This window comes from Centroberyx gerrardi, chromosome 10 (genome assembly GCF_048128805.1).
Source record: "Centroberyx gerrardi isolate f3 chromosome 10, fCenGer3.hap1.cur.20231027, whole genome shotgun sequence".
NCBI classification, from domain to species: Eukaryota; Metazoa; Chordata; class Actinopteri; order Beryciformes; family Berycidae; genus Centroberyx; species Centroberyx gerrardi.
Genome location: NC_136006.1, coordinates 10,331,715 through 10,354,547, shown reverse-complemented (window position 1 = coordinate 10,354,547; position 22,833 = coordinate 10,331,715). Strand labels below are relative to the sequence as shown.

General features: G+C 41.9%; 1 protein-coding gene across 1 annotated transcript in view; it reads left to right on the top strand.

The window, feature by feature from the left end:
- The window catches only part of LOC139910547 (tomoregulin-2-like), an 84,312-nt gene that overhangs the window by 23,344 nt on the left and 38,135 nt on the right, over positions 1–22,833 (top strand). The window contains exons 3-4 of the mRNA XM_078286000.1: positions 8,683–8,812; positions 21,065–21,091. Coding sequence (XP_078142126.1) covers positions 8,683–8,812; positions 21,065–21,091 — 157 coding nt within the window. The remainder of the gene's footprint in view (positions 1–8,682; positions 8,813–21,064; positions 21,092–22,833) is intronic.

Sequence of the window (22,833 nt, the reverse complement as noted above, 5' to 3'; positions counted from 1 at the left end):
TTAATTAGTCAGAAAAAGCTTGCTTTGCATTCCTCATGTAATTTCTTCAGTTATAACTGCGTTCGTGCCCCTTACTCTATGCTCAGCCAATTCTCAGCAGTTTGGGGGGCATGGCCGTGTTGACATGATTAGCACCACCCATTTTTTGTTTGGCATCATGTCCAAAGCGGAGGCATCTAACGTTCATGGTTCATGGTTACTTCAGTTGGTGCTGAAGTAAGTAAAAAAAAACACCTTCTGTGAAAATTATGAAATATTTTAAATGCCACATATTCAATTCCCTGCCACAGTATAAGCCAAGGGTTATCAACACTTAAGTTGTCTGAGTAAAAAAAGAGATCATGGTCCAATGAAGATATCATCTGCAAACAGCAGAAAGGTAGCATACTGTAGTGTCTCTGAACTCGACACTCTAGACCTCGGCTGTGCTTTGAAATCCTGTCCACGAGTATCACAAATATGAGAGGGGACAAGATGCATCCTTGTCGGATTCCAATGCCCACCTTGATCAACCTTGACTTCTTGCCAGGAATGAGAACACAGCTCTTACTATGAGTGTATAAGGACCAAATGGCTCACAGCAGTGTCCCTGGCACCCCGTACTCTAAACTCCCACAGGACTCATGAAGACACGTGTCAAACACGACACCCCAAATGATATCCAGAACCTCCAGTATTTCAGGACGAATCTCATCCACCCCCGGCGCCTTGCCACTGCCAAGCTTTCTAACTACATCAGTAGGCTACACTAACTACATCATGAGAGTACACTGATGAAAGCCAAGGGCTGAAACGTCTGCATATGTCTACTTGATCTGCTCCTCTATATTAAAACCTTGGAAGAAAACTTTGCATTTCAGTCATCTCTTTCAGTGCGCACCCTCTCTCTTGCTACTTGATACTGTTGACAACCAGAGAAATAGTTTCTCAGAGCACGTTAGTCATTTCCACAACAGCAGTTATAATAATTTTGTTAACTTTACAACAACATGCCCTTTGCTTAACAATACCATGAGATTGGGAATGTGATTTTCATTGCACTGGGCTTTTAATGTACTGGCTCCACACTCCATATCACAAGATTGACTAAATGAGTAAAGTTAAACATAGCTATCAAACCTCAAATCACCATGCTGCTGTTAGGGAGCTGAATGAACAGCAGTTGCCCATACCTGGGTTTATTTAGGTTATTGGTGTCTTGACCATTCAGCATTTTTTCAGTCAGCATAGAGATTCTTGGTCACTCTATATTAGCTCTATTAGCATCTGAGATCTGCATTTGAAAATTAATGGTGCTTAATGTTCATTGTTTAATATGAATGATTACATTGTTTAAACGAATAGTTCACCCCAAAATGAAAATTCACTCATTATCTACTCAACCTCATGCCAGTCAAAACAGTGGTGACGTTTATATGTCCATATAACACACACATAACACATAACACACATAACACACACGAGTTAGCTGGCACAGCTCTATGTCACCCTTCTCCAAAATAACTGAAGTGGCTGGGAACTGGTTCTTCTGGAGTTCTAAAAAGGGTAAAGAATGACCATAAAATTACTCAAAACAGCTCATGCAGCATAATCCAAGTGTTTTGTAGCCAAACGATTGCTACAAACAAACCTCACCAGTGTTTTGACTGACATGGGGGTAAGCAGATAATGACAAAACTATCATTTTTGGGTCAGCTATTCCTTTAAAATGTTAGTCTTGTCAGCAAGAGTCTTAAAATATCTCATATTCAATTCTGAGTTTTACTTTCATGCCAGCAATGATTTTTAGTAGGCATCAGATTTTGGACAGTGGATATCTAATTTTGGAATGACACTTCTCTGCTGTGCTACCACAGATTATCTTTCTGCCACCCCTGCTGCAGGAAAAGGTTCTCAGAAACAAACGGAGCCAAGCCCTGGGCTAAAGATAGCTGTCAATGGAGATCTCTGTTAAAAAGTCAAACCAGCCCATTCTCTCATAATGCGTCACCTAAAAAACACTATCTCCTAATATAAAGACAAATCAAATCATCTAAACAGAGCCTGCATTGTCTTGTCATCATGTTTATTCCTCCTATATGTAGCTTGTGCTTCCACATACATTGCTTTATTTACTTATGTCTGCAAGATTTGCAATATCTGACTAGTTGTTGCTTTCTCCTAGATATAGGACAGTGGATGGATGGCAATCATTGCATAGGTGGATACTGTGGGGTTTCGGTGGAGTAGGGGTTAGATGGATGGATGGATGAGTCATTTGTTTTCTTGCTTATTGATGCTGATATGCTGTCATGTTTGCTTTCACTGCGTTTCGGAGAGTTCTACCCCTCAAACTGCCACGCTCCTTCCCTCTGCTCCATAGACACGCACTGATGCGTGCACTTGCCTTCACTTTGCATCTCTCCCCTCTTTTGTCTCCCACTCGTATGGTTTCCTCTCGTATGGTTTCCTCTCATATGGTTTCCTCTCTCTCCTCTCTCTCTCTCTCTCCTTTGTGCGTATGCTCGCCACTCCCCCGCTTTCTTCACCTCGTTTCCTCTCTCATCGTCGCTATCATCTTGCCTTCCTTCCGTTCCCGGCACTTACACTTTTTCCTCCTTTCGATCTCATCCATCTCCCTTCCTTCCTCCTCTACCTCCCTGCCTCCCTCCTCTCCCCGTCCTCTTTCTTCTGCCTGCTTCTGTACTCCCCCGCCTCCCCCTCTCTTCCCTCCACCGTCTCCCCTCCCCCTTCGCCACCTGTCTTTGTTCCACCCCTGTCAGACAGCGGTTATGTCGGACGTTCGGCGAGCTCGGTGTAGGGAGCCGGTATAGAGGCACAGAGTGAGTGATGATGGGTCTACTTGTTTTGCTGGGTTGTTGTGTGCTGTGACCTGGTAAGGCAGGGATGCCTTTTTTGTACAAAGTGCTCTGACGCTTGGTGTGTGTGTGTGTGTGTGTGTGTGTGTGTGTGTGTGTGTGTCATGCCCCACTCCCAGGCAGGTAGGCAGACAACAGGTCCTGGCTACAGGCCCGAAGCTTAGCTTTTGGAACTCAGATGAAGAGTCAGGGAGTGGTGAGGCTAGGCAGAGCCACAGCAGCCCCTGCAGGAGGTTTATGGAAACTATATTTCTTGTGACAAAGCAGAGTGGGTGGGAGGCGATGGGAAAAGGCATGGATGGAGAATGGAAATTTGCGAAAGAACACACATGGAAATTAACTGCAATCATGCTGCAAATGAAACACTCATGCTGCAAATGAAACACTATACAGTAGGGATTCATGCACACCTACACTTGTGGTTGTGTACACCTGCACATGTACTTCTTGTCACTTACCCACTCCCCTCACACACACCCACACACACACACTGGGACAATGGACACTTCTGTTGTTGCCGTGTACTTGGTGGAAATGCCATGCCACTGTCCAGGTTTTGTCACAGCGGAGGTCTGCGGCTGTGTCTAGGAGTTTTGCGAAGCTTGGCCAGCGGGCACAGAAGGCCGTGCCATATGGCCCTGGCCACTTCCCTGTCTGCAGAGAATCGTGGGAGATCAAATTTTCTCACCTTCTGTCTGTCCCCCCGTCTCCCCCATCCCCTCTATATCTCATTCACCTCCTGTCTCTCTGTTGCGGTAATTTTTTCCAACTCCCTAATCTTTCTTCAAATGAGAAACGTCCTCTTTTCCTCTGAATCTTTCATTCAGAAGAAAAGATTCAAATTTTTTGTCTTTCATTTACTTTTGTCTGACACTTATCCAGAGTGACTTACAATAAGTGCGATAGTTGGCTAAGCTTAAAATTCACAGATTGCCGGTAGTAAGGAGTGCCGGGGTCAGAGCCACAGCACCCTGACAACTGTTATAACAAGTATCCCTTTGTCTGTATAATGATCATGTGCTGCGTAAAGAAGTGGTGCGTGATAAGAGACAAGTTTTTTTTTTTTTACCTCAGTAATCTGTAACCTCAGTTCACTCTGTTCCTCACTGTCATGTCAAAAGAAGTTCCAGATGAAGAATTTGGCAGAAAATGCAATGATTTTTTTTTAACAAGGCTGGAGCATGATCAGTTGCAAGTTGAAGAAGAAGGCAGGAGAGGGGGATGTGATTTTGTGGGGAAAGGAAGGTAGGGAAGAAGGGGATGGGAAATGCTTCTTGCCTTTTTTCTGAATGCTTTATTTTGGACCTCTCTACCTCGTTCCACTGTAACCCTCTCTCTTCTGTTCTGCCTCGCCTAAAACGTGAGAGAGCTACATCAGGCGCGCTGTAAGAGGACCATAAGACACGGGTGGATTGGAGCATCTTCCTTTATGCACGTGTATCAGCATTTCCGGATGAGAGTGGAATTTGCACACTGCAGCACACCAGCCTCCCTCCTGCACCTCCTCCCAGAGCGATGGAGGCTTTAAATCCCCATCCTCTCATCCGTCCTCTCCTCTTCCCCAGGGGTACAGCCAAAAACTGGGGAAGATCAAGACTAAGTGTGTGTGTGTGTGTGTGTGTGTTTGGGGGGGTGTTCACAGAGGAGAAGACACTCTTAAAAGACACCCCGCAGGGCTCTGCTGGGCAGCTTTCCCCTCAGTTGCATCATGCCTGGCATAAAGCGAGAGTCCCCAGGTTAAGAACAACCCAAGCCAGATGGGAGAGAGGGTGAGAGAGGGAGACAGAGAGGGAGGGAGAGAGGATGGCAAAAAGCACGGGCCCTGCAGTAAGCTATTCCCAGTCCCTTTGTGGGGTTTGCCATTTTTTCATTCTCCCGCGCGCTCTCCTTTGAGGGGATTTTCTGTCTCTCTTTCTCTGTCTGTGTCCTCGTTTTTCCTTCTCTTTCTCTTTCTTTTTTATTTCATGATGTTCTCTTCTTTTTTTTTCTCCATAAGCCTCAGTTTCAGTTTCTTCAGGCCCTATGGTTCTTTTTTATCATGCCAAGTGTGTTGAGCCAGGGCTCTCCTCTTTCTCCAGCCGTCTGCATCTTGCCTCTGCATATTCCTTTTGCTTTCATTACCCCTCAGTCTCTTTTGCTCTCCCTCTCCTCTGACTTCTCCCCCTTATCCCAATTTCCCTATCATTTTTGCCTCTCGTCCTCTTTACAGCCTCTTCCCTCCCTCCGTCTCAATCCCTTTGATCAAGAGCCAGTCCCCAGTTTCTTTTTCCCTCCTCCCCCTCCTCCTCCTCCTCCTCCTCCTCCTTCTACTCTCCTTTCTGTGCATTCGACCGCCTTTTTTCCTCAGCTGGTTAAAAACAGTGGTCGCACTTGAGCACTGTGAAGCTCCCGGGCTCCAGAATCGATGGCGTGGTTATTTTTGTGCTGCTCTTGGCAGCCAACAGACTCTGTGTGTGTGTGTGTGTGTGTGTGTGTGTCTGTGTCTGTGTGTGTGTCTGTGTGTCTATGTCTGTATGTGTGTGTATCATGTGCCTGAACACATACCTAGGCATGCATAGGTGTGCATGTGTGCGTACCCGTGTCTGCTTTTGTGAGAGCAGTACATAGTTCTGTGGGAGCACAAACTGATGAATTGACAGCCACGTTTTGGCCCACAGAGAACAGATTCCAGGTCAATCCATTAGAGACTTAAAGGGGAACAGGAGCGGAGCCAAAGAGCCATGAGCTCCTTAGCCTCGTTCCTATGGGGACTCACAAGCGAGCCCTCTGTCCTTGTGATGTCACAACCAGCAGGAGCACATTTCATCTTTGCCCGTTTTTCAGCCGTTTCTAAATTGCTGAGCTAAACAGGGTATGAGCTGTGACGATGGAGCGATTTTTCTGGACCTCTTTTAGCATGCCATTTCCTCCTCCAGGGGAATAAAGGGGAATACCTCTCAATGGAATAATTGACATTTGCTGTTCCTATGGTTTAGGACAGTTGAATCAATATCTGCAAATGAATGAACTCCTTCCCACAGCTAAAAAAACAAATAGCTAACACTTGGACCCATAGTGCCATCAATCATCTGTAAAATCTAGAGATGCTCCATAGCCAACAAACTGTGTGCTGTAACTGAATGAGTAATGCTCTCTCCAACCTCAGCAACTATTTTCAAAGAGCAAGTCACTAAAAACCCCCTAATTGTTCCAGTGAAGCAACAGCAGAAGAATGGCCAACGGTAGAAGACTGTGGTTGTGCTTAGCAGCTCCCAGGTGTGAATGTGTGTAATTAAATGAATGTGAAGAAGGAAAAGAATGTGAATGTGGTGTTGAAAAAACATCTTCACTGATTAAATAAAATTGTATTTGTTTGAACCAGTGAGATGTTCAGATAACTGAAACACATTGAATACCAGGTTGAAACATATTCAAACTTAACAGACCGAGTAGTGGTCTGACAAGTGATTCTTGAAGTGATTCTTAGTATTTGTTTTAACCTGCTCGGAGTATCAGATGATTGCTGCATCCGGACAATTGAGATAGCATCAGGTACCTTGTCTATTACAGAAAATTATAAATTAAAAAGTAAGTAAATTGACTTTCTTATGATTCATTGTATTGTGGCAAACCACAGTCTGATCTGTGTCAACGCACATGACCTGTACATATTTCTGTGCATACTTCTGCACATGAGCAAGCACACACTGTATCTCTGGGGACGTTTCTGTACATATGTTACTTTCAACAGTGAATCTGTTCATGTGAATAGATAACGATTCACATTTGTACTTGTGGACACATTACTGTGTTACTTCCATTTGTAAAGCTGATAATGTTGACGATGCATATGCACAACTGCTCTGTAAATCTTATAATGTGGAAAGCCAGTGATGCACATTTGCACACCCTTCATTAATGTTCTTGCATGGGATTGTAAGTGTGTAAATTTCTAAACTGCATATGTGTAAATATGTAAATCTGTCAATAGTAATGAGAAGTCTTTCTGGCAAATATGAGTATTAATACGATGGAGCTGCTGCATCTGTAATCCTCATTATATGTTTTATTTGTTGTACATTTATCTACATTCTATTTTTTGCTACTGCAGTGACCCAATTTCCCCTTGGGGATTGATAAAGTTCAACTCATTTTACCTCTGAGCAAGTTAAAACCGACATTAAGAAGTATTTGCAAATACCTAATTGACCCAGGTCTGTTCAAAATATGAATCAAAAAAGAGGAATGTCTGCACTCACAAATGCTTAATTAATGCACAGCAGCACACAAAGAAATGAACGCGTTTTAGCCCTTGGCCTTCAGCTGATGAAACATTTCTTTGTCTGCTGCTGCGCATTAAATAAGCATTTTAAGATATTTTGTGAGGGCGGACTTCTTCTTTTTTGATTCATTATGTCCAAGAGCCTGCACCCAGTATGTATTCAAAAGTTTTGAGTTCAGCTAGCTTTTTGTTTTGTTTAAAATATGACACATACATGCTGACATTTTCCAAAACCCCCTGAACCATTTCATTTGCACTTGAAGGGCTTCTGATTGTGTATCAACAAGGAACCTCCAACAATGGCACTCTGTTTCTGTATATTTTCATATTTCATCATTATGCCCATTTGTTTTTTTTACCTGTCAGTTAAACCCAAAAATGTGACAAATGGAGCTTGAGTGCCAGGAAGAGGGGAGCTTGAGGGAAAGGAAAGGAATGGGAGGGAAAAGAAGGTTTTGCTTTATAAATGCAGACAAAAAGCCATTTTTTACATCGCCTACAAAGGTCTGTTAAGGTTGAAACAAATTGTGTGCTTTTCGAGTAATTGGACCAAGTCTGATTTTTATCTGCCTTTTTGAACATGCACAGCATGTATTGATATGTGTTGATTGCGTGGATTTTATTTGTATAATTTGCAAGATAAGAAGCTCTCTTTCTCTTCTTTACCAGTTAAAAAGAATAAACCAAGGTAAAAGGAGGGATTGGCTGACAAACTTTAACAATCATTGTTCTACATTGATGTTGAATGTGTACAGTCATATGCACTGTAATCTCTGCCTTGTAGTTTTCAATAGTAGCTCAGGGGTCAACTCATTTGAAATAACTTTTTTCATTCATTAAAAAAGAATAGTAAGTAAATCAAGGGCTTGGAGCCGGAAGGGCTTATGTGACATTTTGCTTGAATTGAGTTGATGTTTTTTTTTTTGTTTCAAATTATTCATATGGGATTTGTACTGCCATACAGTGGAGAGTGACAGGAAGGATTAGAGGCGAATTTGCAATAAAGTCAACAAAACAAATTTTACCCCATTCATCACAAATACATGGCGTGTCTTGAGCAGCTACGCATTTCCCCCAAACAGAGGGATTCTGACTTGCAACATACTTCATGTTATATATACAGTATATATAATTGGAAATATGGTATAGCTTTTAAGCCTATTCGATCTATGCTGTGCTTCTCTTTAGGCCTATAGAACTTTACATTTCTGGAAATTAAAGGCAAGTGCTTCTCTTAAAGGAAATATGGCAGGCCCGCTGACAGTGCCAATCTGCAAAAACGTACTAATGTCAGAAACCTGGCAACCCAGTGGACAGGTGGAGACAAGGGCAATTTAAATATTCTCCCCTGCACCGCTCCTGGCACAAGTCAGAATCTTGTCTCACATAGTTTTTGTCTTGGCTGAAGGATGTAGGTGCATGACTTAGGTGTGCCAACTCTGAATCACAGCCATAAAGATCACGTATTGGAGACGACCTAAACCACGGGTTGTCTATCCTCCCCTCTCCTCTATTCTCTTATCCTCATCTCTCCTCCCTTTTCCTCTCCTCCCCTCTCCGCAGTGCAACAACGACTACGTCCCAGTGTGCGGCTCCAACAATCAGAACTACCAGAACGAGTGTTTCCTGCGCAGGGACGCCTGCAAGCAGCAGTCTGAAGTGCTTGTGATTTCAGAAGGCGCCTGTCCTGCCGGTACGTACATTTACATGAGACGCTCGCACAGATACAGACACACAAATACATATACAAGCAGACTCAGGTACACCGATACATGTACATGCCCAGGCAAGCATGAAAGTACACACACACACACACACACACACACACACACACATACACACACACACAGAACATTTGCTGTACATTTTCCTGTAAGCATGTAAAGGATGCAAAGCAAATGTTGTCCATGTCAGTGTCAGGTTGCTGTTCATGTCAGCCTCACACAATTTAAAATGCACATACGTCTAAATAGTAGAATTCTTAGGGTTAACCAATAATAATCAATATATCTATACAGCAGCTCCCAATGGATAGAATTCAGTAGTAATAAGGAATTGATTCAGTATACTCAGTTATCAAGCGCTGCATCAAAGGAACTACATATAATGTGTGATATGAGATTTGAACATAAATCTTTCTTACTACTTGGTCCTTTAGCGACTGTACAATATCAATAAACTGTACAAAATTCAGAAATATTGCAACTTATCTTTAAACTGTTGTCAGTAGACTTTGAGGCAGTCTTCCCAGGTTCAATGTAACTGACACAAACTACGACAAGGACCAGGATAAGTATTCTCATTGAAGAGATCCAGATTTCATTGTTTCCTTACATAAAAAAGCAAGGACATTACGCACAAGACGCACATTCAGCAATGCAGAGTATTGAGCGAGTTAACCGTTTATTCTTGTATAGTTTATTCAAATTCAATACAGTAAGCAGAATGGAACTTGATGGCCATGACATTTTAGTTCTGTAGTATTTTAATAAATGTCAAAAGGCATCTAGTGTAAATATTGTATGGGCCAAATTGTCGTAGGTATTGCTTTATGAGGCTTTTGCCGAGAGCCATGTTCAACACAGCAGAAAATTGAGCGACTGAATCACACATTTTATTTAAATTCTAGACTTCAACTTGATGGCCGTGACAGTTTCTACAGAATTTTGTGACTTTATTTTCTTTTATACTTTTATCTTTTCAAGGAGCATTTCAATAAATGCTAAAAGGCATATAGTGTAAATACTGCATGTAGCAAATTCTCAAGTAGATAGTTACTGTGTGGCTGCCTACCCAGAAATTATACACTGTGGTCAAAATGTCAGACCCTATATTTTTTCTACAAATTCTTGCTGATGTATTTTTACATGCTTTATATTCAAAAACAATAAATGTAACAAGTAACTTCTCTCATCAACACTGTTAATGACAAAAACATGGCACTGAAAACAATTTATATTATATATTTACTTAATAAGAACTCATCATCAGGAGGAAATAATTATTTTCTTGTTGGGTCTGGTGTGATTTAATTTTCCAACTTTAAAAACACATTAAGCATAATTATACAATGTACAGTTTCATCTAAGCAGTGCTGTTCTAACCATGCTGATAATTCCCCTAAAGCATAGCTAGAGGAGATCAAATATTTAAGAGCAAATTACTTTGTGGACCTCACAGTGCTATGGGAGAACACGCAGTGAGGCATATGAAAGCAAGATGCTCAGGTATACAGAGTTGGCAGTGGAGGCAGAAGAGCGGGAGGTGTGGAAGTTTTGTAGCAAAGTCCACCTCAACACTAATAGGTGAATTAGACATTCGTGAGCAGAGCTTAAAGCAGGCAGTGAAGGCTATTTCCGAGGTAGAGGTAGGAACCAGTGAGTGGCTGTGACTGAGGAGAAAACACACTGACTGGGATACAGAGTCACTAAAGTAAATACCCTGGAGTGTAACAGAGTAGGGAGTGTTTGCTAGTGTGTTGGTTTGTCAGTATATTGGTATATTAGTTTGTTAGCATTTGTTTGTCAGTAGTATGTTTGCTGATATATTGGTTTGTTGACATGCTGATGTATTTGGTAGCCTTGTACTGCTGGTATGTTGTTTGCTGGTAGTGTGTTTGCTGGTATATTGGTTTGTTAGCATGCTGATGTATTTGGTAGCTCTGTACTGCTGGTATGTTGTTTGCTGGTATAGTGGTTTGTTAGCAAGCTAATATATTTAGCCATATGCCTGCTCATATATTTGGTAGCCCTATGCCTGCTGGTATATTGTTTGTTGGTAGTGTGTTTTCTGGTATAGTGGTTTGTTTGTATACTGGGTGTAGCATATTGGTTTGTAGTGTAACCTTATTCTTAAAACCCTCCCCTAGTTAGTAGTATGTTTGCTCCTATGTTGGTTTGGTGGTATAATCTTGTTCCCAGTACTCCCCTGCTTTTTAGTAATATGTCTGCTGGTATATTGGTTTTCTTGGTATGTTTGTAGCAGAACCTTGGCCAATTCCGGTCACTCTTGGCTAAATCCGGACACACACTCTTTGATGCGGTTCTTTTAGATTCAATTTTCAAAGAGTTCCCTGCTGATCGGCAAGTGATGTGACATCATACCTATTTGAAAAGATACGATATGAAATTTCAACAATATGTATATATATTTAGGCACGTCAAAGCAATCGGATATTCGCTTACACACAAACAAGAAACGCAACTGCTGTCTGAAAAGTTGGAATATGGAAATTCTATCTGAAGATGGGAGTTATATGACAAATGATGGCTCAGCTAAGGTAACAGCGGTGGATCGTCATACCCCGTTCTCAGCCCTTGCTATAATTATCTTTCATGATTAAGTTTACTGTTTGCTGATACAATTTGATTTCTCAACTGCTGAGCGGACTGCTTCAGCCCGAAAGGGTCAGCCACCCCATTAGCCTGTTGTTGTTGAGACTAATAGGCAAGTTTAGAAATTATTGGGTAATGTTGTGACCTAGGAATAAGCCTAACTGTAGGTATGGGGTAGTCTAGATGACTGTATTTGTGTTGCATTTGGATATTTTCTCTGGATTATGGCACAAGGGACATACTTCACAGGATCTGATGTATGAAAGGGTTAGGGTTAGTAGAGGTAATGAGTTTGGACATATCACAGTGTGCAAACTTATTACTCACTTTCTGCTGAAAGTGTTCTGTATCTGTCTTTAAAACGAGAAAATTTGAGTGTGCTGTCTTTATTGCTGCAGGGGATATGCACTAGGAGATTAAAGAAATTTGGCTGTAAAAACTTTGGGAACTGTTGTATTAATCCATTCTTATAGGTAGAGTACTAGAAATTAGATCATTTATGAAATTCCTACATCCTGATGACTGAGCGTAAGTGACACACAGCTGTGAGCCAGAGCTTTGCCAACAAACAGCATTTGTTAATGAGATTTGAGGAATAGCGTGCTCTGATGGGGAGGTGATGACACATAAATTGTATTATAAAAATTTTGCAGTGTTTTGGAAGAAACTAATTGCTATCTTTAATTTGTAATTAAATTTCACAATTATCTAATCTGCACAAATACAAAAGCAGGTGGCGATTATGTTTTTTTCTCCTTTTTTTCTTCTTTGATTGGAACATGTATAATTAGGTTTAGCCTTAGTAATGCGTTTCATCCTCATAATCAGGATGACAAATATGGATTCCGTCCAAAGGGATAATCAAAAACTTCAAAAAGCATCCCGTGGCACCTACAAAGGAATTCCTCTACTTCTGTTTGTACCACATTGATGAGTCATGTTCTGAATAATGTGCTTAGTTGAATGTGTGAATACATTGGCAGTCTGAGGCGTATGTGAATCACTGCTTAAGCAAGATAGTACTGCTGGCTTGAGTTGAGTAGTCGCTGACTCAGTTACCCCCACTGACAGGCAGCAGGCTGAAGTCCATTAAAGGCCCCTTGAATGGTCACAGCTCAGCAGCAGTCTGCACATTCGAAGGAAACGCGTGCGGAAATTGAAGTGGAAATGTTACTGCAGTAACAATAATTGTATATGTGTGTTAGGCCACAGGGGCGTGTGCACATCAACATTTAGTTTCAGTCACATGAAAGCTTCCCCCTCTCTGTAAATGGCTTCTTTGTGGTTTGTGTGTGGGCGTGTTTATGAAAAATTAGTGTGTGATATGCGTTTGGGTTTATCTTGGAGGAGAAAGGGGCAAAGAGAGGCTTTTCTTCCATGCGGTAAGAGTTAATTTTGAGAACCCAGTGCTGGGGCAACAAAAGGGATGTTTGGTCTCGCCTTCTTTTGGCAGAAAGGCTGTGTCTGTGATGCCAATGGCCCGGGAGAAACTCCATCCCCTCCTTTCTCAGCTTCTCAGTTTACATGTACAGTTACATTCTGGCATTTAGCTGACGCTCTCATCCAGAGCAACTTACAACAAGGTAACAGTAAACAAGCCGTCCCCCACGAATGATGCAGTCACCCTATGGGCCGGTCAGTAACAAATATTGTGGATGTTTATTGTGTGGGAACAGTAAACTGAAGTGGAGCCGTCAGTCAGTTTTTGAAAGGTTCTTGTGAGAAAATAGAAAAGAAGCATGGATAATATACAAGTGTGCAGGGAAAACCAAGGAAATCCAGTCTTATTGTGTGGCTTACAGCTGTCTTCTGTTAAATCAGATAACAAAAAGCAGGCAAACAAACAGTATTAATTGTAAGGCTCTCTTACTCTCTACAGTGGTAAAGTATAGAGTAGTGGTGTGTATCTTGTATGTTGGATGACTGGCATGCTACTGCTTAATGCTTCCAGGCAACTTGTCTGGTTTTAATTAGCGTGGTTATGTAAATTTGGGTGGGAAAATGTGAGAAATTGAAAAGCAGCTTCTAAAAACTAATATCTAACTGGGATGTGAACTTCAGTTGTTGAACATGGCATCATACTACCTTATCTACAAATGACGCAGTCATCCCTTTGGCCAATCAGTAAATAAATTAAAAGGCCTGAGGGGGAAACTGTTTTTCAAGAAATTCAAAATGGTGTAAAAAATCTAATATGCAGCACATCGATGGCCCAGAGACAAAAAAAATAAACACAAATTAAAAGACTAAACAATTTTAACTAATTTAAATACAAAAGGAGTGGACTGCCCACTCTCTTAAAAAAAAAAAAAAAATAGACATGATTTACCAAGCACCTTGGGACATGGAGGTTTCAAGACTGAATGCCAAGGAGGAAAGAAGGCGCAAACTATCTCGATTCACAGTTTATCTCCTGTTCAGAAATAATGTTTTGGAAGAAATGAGTTTTAGGCAAATTGAGTTCCCACCTGAAAAGACAAAGTGAGAGGTGTAATATGTGTTCAGAATGGTGTGAAATGGTGTTGCACACGCACCTACTCAAGCTCTGGTCTGGAACAATGACAGCTTAATTATTTTATGCATTTGTGCAAGCATGACTTCTTTACAGCTGAGTCATGACCCTGCAACACCCAGGGAACCGTCGTGAGGATTTTTCACACATTCATGAATGAGCAATCAACAGTTATAATGTGTGTGTGCATGTGTGTGTGTGTGTGTGTGTGTATTAATCCCCTTAGGGAAGTGCTAGCCCGCCTCCACAGGGAGAGCAAAGTGCAGGGTCAGCTACAGAACAGAGGCGTCTACATGTATGTAACATGAAAATGAAACTTACAGAAGTATATTGCATTCATCTTGAAAAAAAAAAGCTTTTTCTTATGAGAAAAGATCTGAATATTACAAGATCCTTTTATCATAATACCAAGAAAAGATCTCATTATTATGAGATAGCCTTGTGTTTTTTTCCAAGATGAATGCAATAAGCTTCCATAGAAAATCCCCCAGACCAATACAATAGTTAAACAATGGCCGTCTATCTTTGTAAAATCACTGCAATTTCTATAGGTTTCGTGCTTTATGAAAGTGCAGAAAATTGAGAACAGTCAATGGCAAAAAAAAAAATGCTGAATCATTCTCAAGACAGTTCATTGAAAACGGCATTGATCTAAGGGACATTTTCTCGTAAATCGTTTATATAATCATATATGTCTTGCAGATGTGTAAAGAAGCTGTTCCAGACACTGGTTGTTCACTTGAAAGTGAAAGTGTCACTAAACACACGAGCTTATTCTGAGTGAGCCGTGTAAATCTCTTACATAACTAAGTGTTACCAACAAACCTTCCATGTGGAAAAGTGTGACAGGCTGCTACTTCTGATGCTGTTTCCTTTCTGCTAGCTTCACTACAAGCCGGGCCGCTCCCTCTCTCTTACATTTCACATTTTCATTTTAGGCATTTAGCTGATACTCCGGCCTAAACCGACTTAAAACGAGTGCAACAGTGGAATACGTTTAAATTTCTAGATTGACTACATACTAGCGATCAATAGTAAGGAGTGCAAGCGTCAAAGCCACTGTACCCAGACAATACATGTAACAAAACTCTCTTGTTCTCTCTCTCTCTCTCTCTCTCTTTCTCTGCCTCTCCTCCTTTCCATCTTCCAGAATCCCATTAGAGGCAGCAGTACACAGCGTAATGGATGTATGTGGACCGTACGCCAATGCCAATACTTGTTTCCCTTCCTGGTGTGCTTAGACAGATCATGACACAGACATCCTGGGGGGAAACTCTGTTACAGAATGTCAAGACGGAGTGTAGGCCGCTGATGCACCTTTACGATCAGAGTTATGTCTCTTTGGAGAGGGTTGAGGAGAGGGATGAGGCTGTGAGACCAAAAAAAAAAAAAAAAAAAGAGGGATTCTTGCATTGTTAATGTTGTTTGCAGAAAGACTGACAATTACAAATGGAGATGGAGACATTTTCATAATGACTTTCTGAATCTGAATGAATGCAGTCATCCAGTCATGTATTTTCTGAAGACAGCTTGAAAGTTGCTGTAGTTTACAAGTTTTTAACGATTGCATTAACATTCATCAAAGCAGAAAATGTGGTGATTATTTTACTGATTTCATATCAAGTCAGCTATTGGCTACCTAGAGTATCCGGAAGTGCTGACCGCTCCTCCCACTGGCTCCCTTGTCTCCTGTGTTTTTAACCTTTATTTATCCAGGGACAGAATGCTCTTTTCCAGCAGTGTCCACCTGGGACCGGCCCTGTGCAGCCACTATTGTAACTCCACTGGAGTCAATTGTGGGTTAAGAGCCTCGCTCAAGATCGCCTCCACAGTTGATAAGGGTAGGAAGAGCGTTAGGAATTCACTCTCCCCATCCAGATTTTTCCAGCTAGTCTAGGGATTTAAACCTTTGCAGACTCTCGTCAGCTCCCAGCTGGTTGTTACATTTGCAGATCTGCGCCCGTGTTTACTGTACGTGACGGACCAGGAGGATCCTTATTGATGTTTACCTCAGTAAACAAGCCTAACAGCCGCCTGACGGCACGGTTCCTGTCGTCTCATAAGCCCTGTTGGACACTGTTGAGGCCAAAAGGCCAGACGTTAGGGTCTGCTGTCCTTCCAAACAGTAAACAGGACGCCTGCTGAGGTGCCAATTCCAGGCCATGTGATGGCACTGAGGCGCGGACAAACATGATTAGCATAGCATAGTATTTATTGTCCCCAAGTAAAATCATCTTGAAAAAGGCCGGCCAAGGTCATACACAGTATTCACAGCATTTAAGTTTTTTTGTTTGTTTTTAATTGAGGTTTAATATTGATTTTTCCAATGTGACATCTGTCAGATGAAGACACCATTTTACACTTCTTTTATTCCTGTTTATTCCAGTTTTTATTACCCTCAGGTTGCCCGCAGATAAGGAAGTCCTGATCTAGAGCTGGATAACAGGCAGAGCTCTCAGCGATAAAGAGCCAGTGAAAGCTGATTAACGCAGGATGGGACCACTTTTCTATCACATCAAGTGCTGGCCCTGCACAGTGAGGAGCAGTTAACCATTAGCCTAGCGAAGCGAAACAAACCAAAGGGAGTCTATTTTCCCCAAAGGAGAGAGTTAAGCTAAGGCAAGCGCTAACATAGCATTTTCCAACTCACTTCACAAAGTGAACATCGCAACTTAGAGGAAGTCATTAAGGGGGACGGTGGGAGAAGGTTTAATTGACACATTGTTAAAATGTTGATGACATGTTTAAGCACAATTTGGTGGGTCTGCAGTGCTGCCTTAGCATTCACAGATGACATGAGCCATATGTTTCACTGACTACTTGAGCAGCTCAGTCAGGTATCGGTGGACTGACAGGTAAATGAGAATCACTGTGTAAGTAGAATACTGTACAATAAATGTACAGGAGGTGTAATATTGTATAACTTGTAGAGTTTTACACATGGCACCTGGACAACAGGCCCTCATACGGTGCAAAGGGACAGTAGAAGACATCTTTTGGACAGCAGACTATATATATGATCTAAATTCATTATGTACTCAAACACACTATAAATATATGCTTAGTCATTGCTAGTTAGTTGCGAATTCTGTCTGAATTCTAAGTGATATGTGAGTAATGATAATGTGATACGCTATTGATCACTGTAGGGAGATTCTCTTTTCGCTTGCCCCCCTCCACAGAGAGGCCAGAGGTCAGAGGTCAGGCCTGGAGCTGGTAGGACAGTCTCTTTAACCACCAAGCCTCATTGCCAACCCCAAGTACGCTACGGTGACAATCAGGGAGGAAAATTAACACCAGTAACCAGACAAATTCTGGTACATTTTGGTTGCGGCTGGAAAGTTTGTCTGCCATTCAAGCACATAACCAACCAATCTATTTCTACTCTAAAAAGCTATTTGGTTGGTAAAATAGTGAACGTGTGTGTGTTGAATCCCGGACAGCAGATTAAATAGCCTGCCTTTCCTGCTGTGGTGAAATTGTACCTTCTCAGGCTTTGATGAAACATCATTTCAAAACAGCAAAAACCTGATGACTTGCTCTAAATTGCCCCATACATTTATCCATGTGAAAAGTACCCAAACTGCCCAAAAGGATCAAAGAAAATTGAAGTTCAGATTTGTAATTGCCACAGTTCAATTTCACCAAATGTAATGAAACAAACACAATGCACCTCATGTTGCTGTTGCAAATATTGCACAAAAAGGTAGAGCTATTACAGTTTACCTAGCTGTGTGTGTGAGAGTTTTTTAGACAAATATAAATAGTGAAGTTGATGCCTATGTATGAATGTCTTTGCAAAGCCTTTGCCTTTCCATCAAGGCAAAGTGCGGCTACTTTAAAGAATCTAAAATATAAGTTAGTTTGGATTTGTTTTTAACGCTTTTTTGGTCACTGCATAATTCCATCGGTGTTATTTCATAGTTTTAGTATTTTCATAGTTATTCTAAAATGTGAAAAATAGTAAAAAATAAAGAAAAATGCGTGTGTCTGAACTTTTGACTGGTAGTGTACATGGGTTCTGTTTGTGTGTGTGTGTGTGTGTGTGGGATTGGATGCGCACAGAACGAAGCCGTTACAGCCGGGCTACTGGTCTGTGTCACAGTCTATGTGTCCACTCAGTGTAGCCGTGGAATAAGAATGAGAAGTGTGCACAGTCAAGGTAGCCCGTTAAAACATGAACATCACGTTTACAAGGGACCAGAAGAGGTCTGATACACTCAACTGCCTGCCGGGCAGAGTATCTGTCAGCATTACTGCACCCATCCCCTCCCACTGAACCCCGACTGTCATGCCTTATTTACAGTAGAAAGCAGTTTCCAAAAGCATCCTCCTCACCCTCAAAATGTGTGTGTAGGTGGGCAGTCGTGTGTGTGTATGTGTGTGTGTGTGTAATGCAACATAGCCTCAGGTTTAAGCAGCACAGTAAGGTTAATAACATTTCCCCTGAAAGTTTCCTCTCTTTTCCTCTCCACTCCTCTCCTAATCAATTGCACCCAAACTGAAAAAGAGACACTTTAATCATCTGCTGTCTGTGGATGTGACCATTTTTCCTCCTTGTCTTGTCTTTCTCCTCCCCTACTCTTCTTTGCCTCTCACCATTACTTTTCTTTATCTTTGAGTGATCGATAGAATTTCTATGATGAATTGAATCAACAGTACACCGGCAAGCGTGGAGTATTCTAGCTTTCCGGGTGACACTGTAAAATCACACGGCTTCTTTCCATTGTGATCCTTTATTTGGCAGGCAAGCAGGCAGAAAAAATAAGCTTTTGCTTATCTGCCTCCCCTTCTTGTTCTCTTTTCGAAAGCCCATCTTCCTCTCTTCAAACCTCTGCCCTTGTACAGCAGGGAGATGCTAAAGTAAAGGTTTTTATTGATCTCCCATGAACTCCTCCAGACTTCAGCCTGATCCCCAAAGCTCAGCCTTTTGATGAAACACTGAGCATTAAGTGTTGAACATTTTCCAAGGTCAATGAAATTGTGCTTTTTGGAGGGGAGTCTCCATACAGAAACGTAAAGCAACTGACTTCAAATCATTTTCAAAGACTATGCATGTGTTCTGAGACCCGCTGCAGTATCTTGGCTGGTTTCTTTAAGCAGGCTAACAGTAGCTTACTCAGTGGTTTCCATCACATAATGCTTCAGGGCTGATAATTTCCCAGTAGACAAATGTTTGCTAACATACATTTCTCACAAGTTCACTGTGAATCATACAGACCTCTGACCTCGGTTAAATAGTGTTTGCAAATGATTCTTAGATTTATTTTACTAGAGCACCAGATAGGTGGGATTTATCATAACAATTCAGATAATGTCAGATTAGATGTCATGTTTATGGCAGTGGCCTTCACACTAGATGAAGAAATAAAACACTTTTTGCAGATTTTATTTATCCCAGTTTTGAAGCATGTAGGAAACTTTCTGGATTCTAGTATACAGAGGTGCACTGATACCAATCTTTAACAACCAATACAAGTATAGTATTGGAACAAGTGCATCAATTTTGTTTAGATTTTAATTAGATAAGATAAGATAAGATAAGATAATACTTTATTGTCCGTTCTCAAGGAAATTTGTCCTGCAACACAAGCTCCAACAATCATCAGAATAACATGATACAACATTAAAACACATCATCAAAATGACATGATGATCACATTATACACTGATCATTGTATAACAATCACCAATCAAATAAAATAATAAAATAGAAAATAGGCTACATAAAATAAGCTAGAGGATATAGCTTGTTGAATGTGAGCGGAAAGTTATTTTTCACAAACAGCAGCTTCAGTCAGCTTTACCTACCAGTGCCTAAACAAAAAAAAAAGGACGTATGGTCAAACCTTACAAAATAAAACCTTTATTTATGAGCATGTGCTGCAAAGTTTTTTGAGTACTACAAAGTACTGAGATAAAAATAAACAAAATACATGTAATGGGGGAATCTGTGGGAAATAAAAATGCAATCGTTTTTTCCAAGAAGTCCTGTTCACAGCATATGTTTACCACAGTACTTAATTCTTTTTTCCCCAAAAGTGACAGTGACAAATACTCTCATTTTGAAGGCAGAATTGCCTCACTTCTACTTGTTTTATTCTGTCTGTGTGTGTGGCTTGCTTCCCCTCTTCTCCTCTCTCACCGCTGACAGAGACACCTTGGCTTGGCACAGCTGCCAGCTTGCTTCACTGACCTCGAAGAACAGCCGCGCCGCAGACATTTTTTTTTCCTTCCGTCGGAAAAAGTATTTTATCGTGCCAAAGCTTATGTCATTAAAGTATCGGTATCGGGACAGCTTCATTTGCCGACCCGGGTCCATGTGTTTGGGAGCTGCATCGGCGCCGATCCCGATACTGTTTGGTGCACCTCTACCTATAAACCCTTTCCACATGGGTATTCATACGGAGTCGAGCTATTATCCCTCCAGAGCCTGGTGGGACCCTGCGTCTAGTCTCCGGCCCTGGGCATTTTAGCAGATTGCTTTGTGCTGCGGCTCACGTTACCGCGCCGCCTGCTCTTCTAAGTGCTCATCGGTATCCCTTTCACAGCCGTATCGTTAAACAATTCTGTAAGCTTGATGTCTTTGAGGGAGCTTTACATGGATTCAGCGGGAAAGCCACGCAGAAGGAATTTCTAGCACGCAAACGCATAGCGAAGAACCGGGAAACAGATTCCACAGTGGAAAGCTTGGTTGGAGGGTTGTTTTCATCAATGTGCCGCTACAGGATGGGGAGATGCGTGACGCACCCCGGGCCTCGGGGCGCACTCCATCTCTCTATCTTCCTCTCCCTTTCTCATCCTCTTTTCTCTCTTTCTGTATTCTTTAGAGAAATCTCTCTGTCTCTCTCACGCACACCAACACACCCACACATGCGCAAACACTTACGCATAGCTATCAGTTCTCTTTCTCACACACACACACACACACACACACTCACGCACGCAAACACATTCCCAAGCAGATATTCACAATCCCACACTCACACACACACACACACACACAGTCACTTACATATGCAGGTGCACACACACTCATTCGGCTCATCTGTGATTGCGTGAGCCTCTGGTTAATAACTGTGTTTGCTCTCCTCCACAGATGCCGGCTCAGGATCAGGAGATGATGGTAAGATTACTCACCTCCTCCTCCTCCTCCTCCTCCTTCTCCTCCTCCTCCTCTTCTCCTCCTCCTCTACATGCTCTGCATATTAATGTTATTCTCCCGTAGCTGACTCTGTACTCATTGTGAAACTACAATTCATTATGAAACTTATTTGTGAAAATTGCGGGGCTGTACAGTCCTGCACCCCTGCAACTTATGACCAGAGATGTGTAGAAAAACACACAGATAAGCAAATACTCCTTCATTTGATGGTAAAAAAAAAAGACATGCTGGGTCACAAAATCCATCACATCCATCACCATTTTCACAGCAAACACTCATCAACAGAACACACTGGCTAGTGCAGTTTTCCAGCTTGAATGCTCAAATGCAAACTTTATTTAAAACATGGCTTTGATGTAGACTCTGTGGTGAAACGCCTCCCATTCACGAATACATCTGTGAATGGACATTGGAATCAGGATGCCCCGCTCCCCTGGGTAATCCCTCTGGAGCCTTGACATTGGTGGTGGGGAGGTGGAGGAGGTGCGAAGGTAAGCACAGCGCAGCGACTGGAATGACAGAGGCATACAGCATACAGTACTTCCATGAGCGGCACAATAGCATAATAGGTGGCATGGATATACTCCCAGCAACTTAGATGATTGGTTCTGTGAGAAAAGAGGGAAAGTGTTGGCTGACTCTGATTGGGTAAAGAGAAAGCATGAGAGGAGGGTGGTATTAGGTAGTCTTCCTTATTGAACTTACACATAAGCTGCATTTCAGTCAGGAGAGAGGAAGTTGAACGCTCAAATGAAAACTTTATTTAAAACATAAAACACCTCCCATTCATGGAGTTAGGAAAACATCTGTGAATGGACGTACTGTAGGAATCAGGATGAAACCCAAAAGTATATTCTAGAGTTAGAGCAGAACAGTAGAGCCAGCTGGAGACGTAAAGGATGGAGATAGAATGATGCATTGAAGGCCATGCAGCTAAATTGGATGATATGCGCTGGGAGATGAAAGCCGGCTTGATAATTAAGAGCTGGTAAATGAGGGCTCGCCCAAATTAAAACTTGTGTCGGTAGATGGAGGCCAGCTATGATCAATATGCTAGTGCTGTTAGAGGAAAGCCTTCTTATTACAGTAATACCTACTGGGTGCTGGTAGATGGAGGCCAGCTTACTAAAACTGGGTGCTGGTATAGATGGAGGCCAGCTAACTAAAAGTGGGTGCTGATGGAGGCCAGCTTACTAAAACTGGGTGCTGGTAGATGGAGGCCAGCTTACTAAAACTGGGTGCTGGTAGATGGAGGCCAAGTTACTTACACTATAAGTGTAGATAGATGGAGGCCAGCTTAAATTAGAAACTATGCTGAGAGGTGCTATAAAAGCGTGAAGCAGTGAAGAAAGAATAGTGTGTGTTTTTAAAAATCACTATCATCAATGATCTGCATGATTCACTTACCAATCAGTTATGGCTGGAGAGATCTTTCCCATCAATTCAAATTGATTCATTTGCCGAAGGCTCATTTGTTGTCCAGTTGGCAGATCCAAAACACAAACACATTTACATTGAACTCCCACTGAGGTCCGACTGGTGTCAAACAGTAGTGCCAGTGCAGGATGATGTGCGTGAGGCGAGGGAGACTCATGTTCTTCCCCTGTCTTCACTTAGGATCACGCAACCATAATCTCCTGTGTCTCCCATGTCACACCTCTGGGAGAAAGGGTGTTACAACGGACTTCTTCTCAGTCTGGGTG